This window comes from Pinus tabuliformis, chromosome X (assembly GCF_031772625.1).
Source record: "Pinus tabuliformis cultivar Carrire ecotype Pingquan chromosome X, CPIR1, whole genome shotgun sequence".
In the NCBI taxonomy this organism is placed as follows: Eukaryota; Viridiplantae; Streptophyta; class Pinopsida; order Pinales; family Pinaceae; genus Pinus; species Pinus tabuliformis.
In genome coordinates this window covers 1,600,369,972-1,600,371,947 of record NC_142308.1, presented here as the reverse complement: position 1 = coordinate 1,600,371,947, position 1,976 = coordinate 1,600,369,972, and the positions used below count along the sequence as shown (strand labels likewise).

General features: G+C 40.3%; 1 protein-coding gene across 1 annotated transcript; it reads left to right on the top strand.

Moving 5' to 3' along the window:
* The first annotated feature begins 360 nt into the window (after positions 1-360).
* Positions 361-1,170, top strand: LOC149146153 (uncharacterized). The gene has a single exon (XM_089452685.1). It carries the CDS (start codon positions 361-363, stop codon positions 1,168-1,170), a length of 810 nt encoding a protein of 269 aa, XP_089308811.1.
* Positions 1,171-1,976: the final 806 nt, after the last annotated feature.

The following is a 1,976-nucleotide window of genomic DNA, read 5'->3' as shown; positions in this document are numbered from 1 at the left end:
AACATCAGAGGCCTCAACAGTAGAGGTAAACAAAGATACCTGAAAGATAGATTAAAAAGAGATAAACCAAGTATAATGATAGTCCAAGAAACAAAGATTAGTATAGAAAGAATGAAAGAAATAATGAGCAGGGGAAATAACAGATATGAATTAATGGGACAAGATGCAACAGGCAACGCAGGAGGATTCACAATCATATGGAACCTGGAGGAAATACAATTTGAAAATCGGATAAGCCTCCCATGAATCCTCTTAGGAACATTCAGGATAATAGGATCATTGGAATGCGCAGTTTTAACAGGAGTTTATGGACCACATACACCAACAGAACGAAAAGGATTCCTGCAAAATCTAAAAGCAATGAGGAGACTTATCCCAGAGAAGCCATGGATTATAGGGGGCGATTTTAATATGATTAAGACCTTAGAAGAAAAGAGGGGAGGACTGAGAAGGATAGATTCATATATGGAAGCTTTCAGAGAAATGATAACAGAACAAAGACTGGTGGATATCCAAACAATAAATGGTACCCATACATGGAATAATCGCAGAGGAGGGACAAATAAAATAACCTCAAGATTGGATAGATTCCTTATCTCAGAACAAATCATGATGAAAGATGTGTTCATAGAAGCCATGATCCTACCAGTAGTAGGCTCAGACCACTGGCCAATAAAGTTGGAGATAGACCTCAAGCAGAGCCCCAAAAGAAGGCCGTTTAGGTTTGAAGCCTTTTGGCTCAGAGACCAGAAGTTTCTAGCGAAAATAGAAGAATGGTGGACTAAAAGCAGACAAAGTGGAAGAAGCAAGATGCAAACCTTTCAACTCAAATTGAAAGAGCTTAAAGGGAGAATAAAAAAATGGAACAAAGAGGAATTCGGGGACATCCTCAAGGAGCAGCAGCGCTTAGAACAGAAATTGAGTGAACTGCAACAGCAGGATATACTGGAGGGCAGAAATGAGGAGAGAAGCAGAGAAGAAGGCATTGTAATAAGCCAATTAGAAGAGCGAAGGAAACAGGAAGAAATCTTATGGAAACAAAAGTCCAGAGTTCAGTGGCTCAGAGAAGGAGAGAGAAACACAAAGTTCTTTCATAAGGCTATGATCCAGCACAGACAAAGGAATAGGATCTTCTCAATTAAAAATAAGGAAGGCCAACGCATAATTTAGCATGAGGAAATGGAACAGGATTTGGTAAATCACTTCAAAGATTTACTCACTAAACCCCAGAGAAATAGAACAGAGGCCATAGACAGGATTAGTAAGGAAATTCCCAAGCTTGTAACTAGAGACCAAAATTTAGCCTTGATGAGGAGGGCAACCATAGAGGAAGTGGAGGAAATAGTGAAGGGCTTGAAAAGAAACAAAGCCCCAGGCCCTGATGGATATACAGCGGAGTTTTACCAAGCTTGTTGGCATTTCATAGGAGAAGAAATCCTAGAAGTGGTGGAGGAAGCGTGCATACATCAAAAGGTATGGCCAGGATTAAACTCCACTCTATTAACTCTCATCCCCAAAACAACCCATTCAGAATCAGCAGAAGGCTTCCGGCCGATTGCCCTTTGTAACGTTATTTATAAGATTATAGCCACCTTAATGGTCAAAAGACTCAAACCAATCTTGCCTAACATAATATCCCCAGAACAGACAGGGTTCGTGGAAGGGAGGAAAATCTTAGATGGCTTGGTAGTTTCTAAATAAGTTGTACACACCTTAAAACAGAAAAAGGAACCAGGCATGATGATCAAGCTGGACCTGTCAAAAGAATACGATAGACTAAACTGGAAGTATCTGGAAGCCATTCTTCAAGCCTATGGGTTCTGTAATAGATGGGTGAATTGGATACTTAGCATGATATCCATGCCGAACTTCTCCATACTTCTAAACGGTACACCAACTACAACCTTTAATGCTTCAAGAGGTCTACGCCAAGGAGACCCTCTGTCTCCTTTCTTGTTCATAATAGCAATTGAAGG

What these genes read in the sequence shown, in the direction of transcription:
- LOC149146153 (XM_089452685.1), top strand. Translation starts at nt 361, where the DNA reads ATGAGGAGACTTATCCCAGAGAAGCCATGGATTATAGGGGGCGATTTT.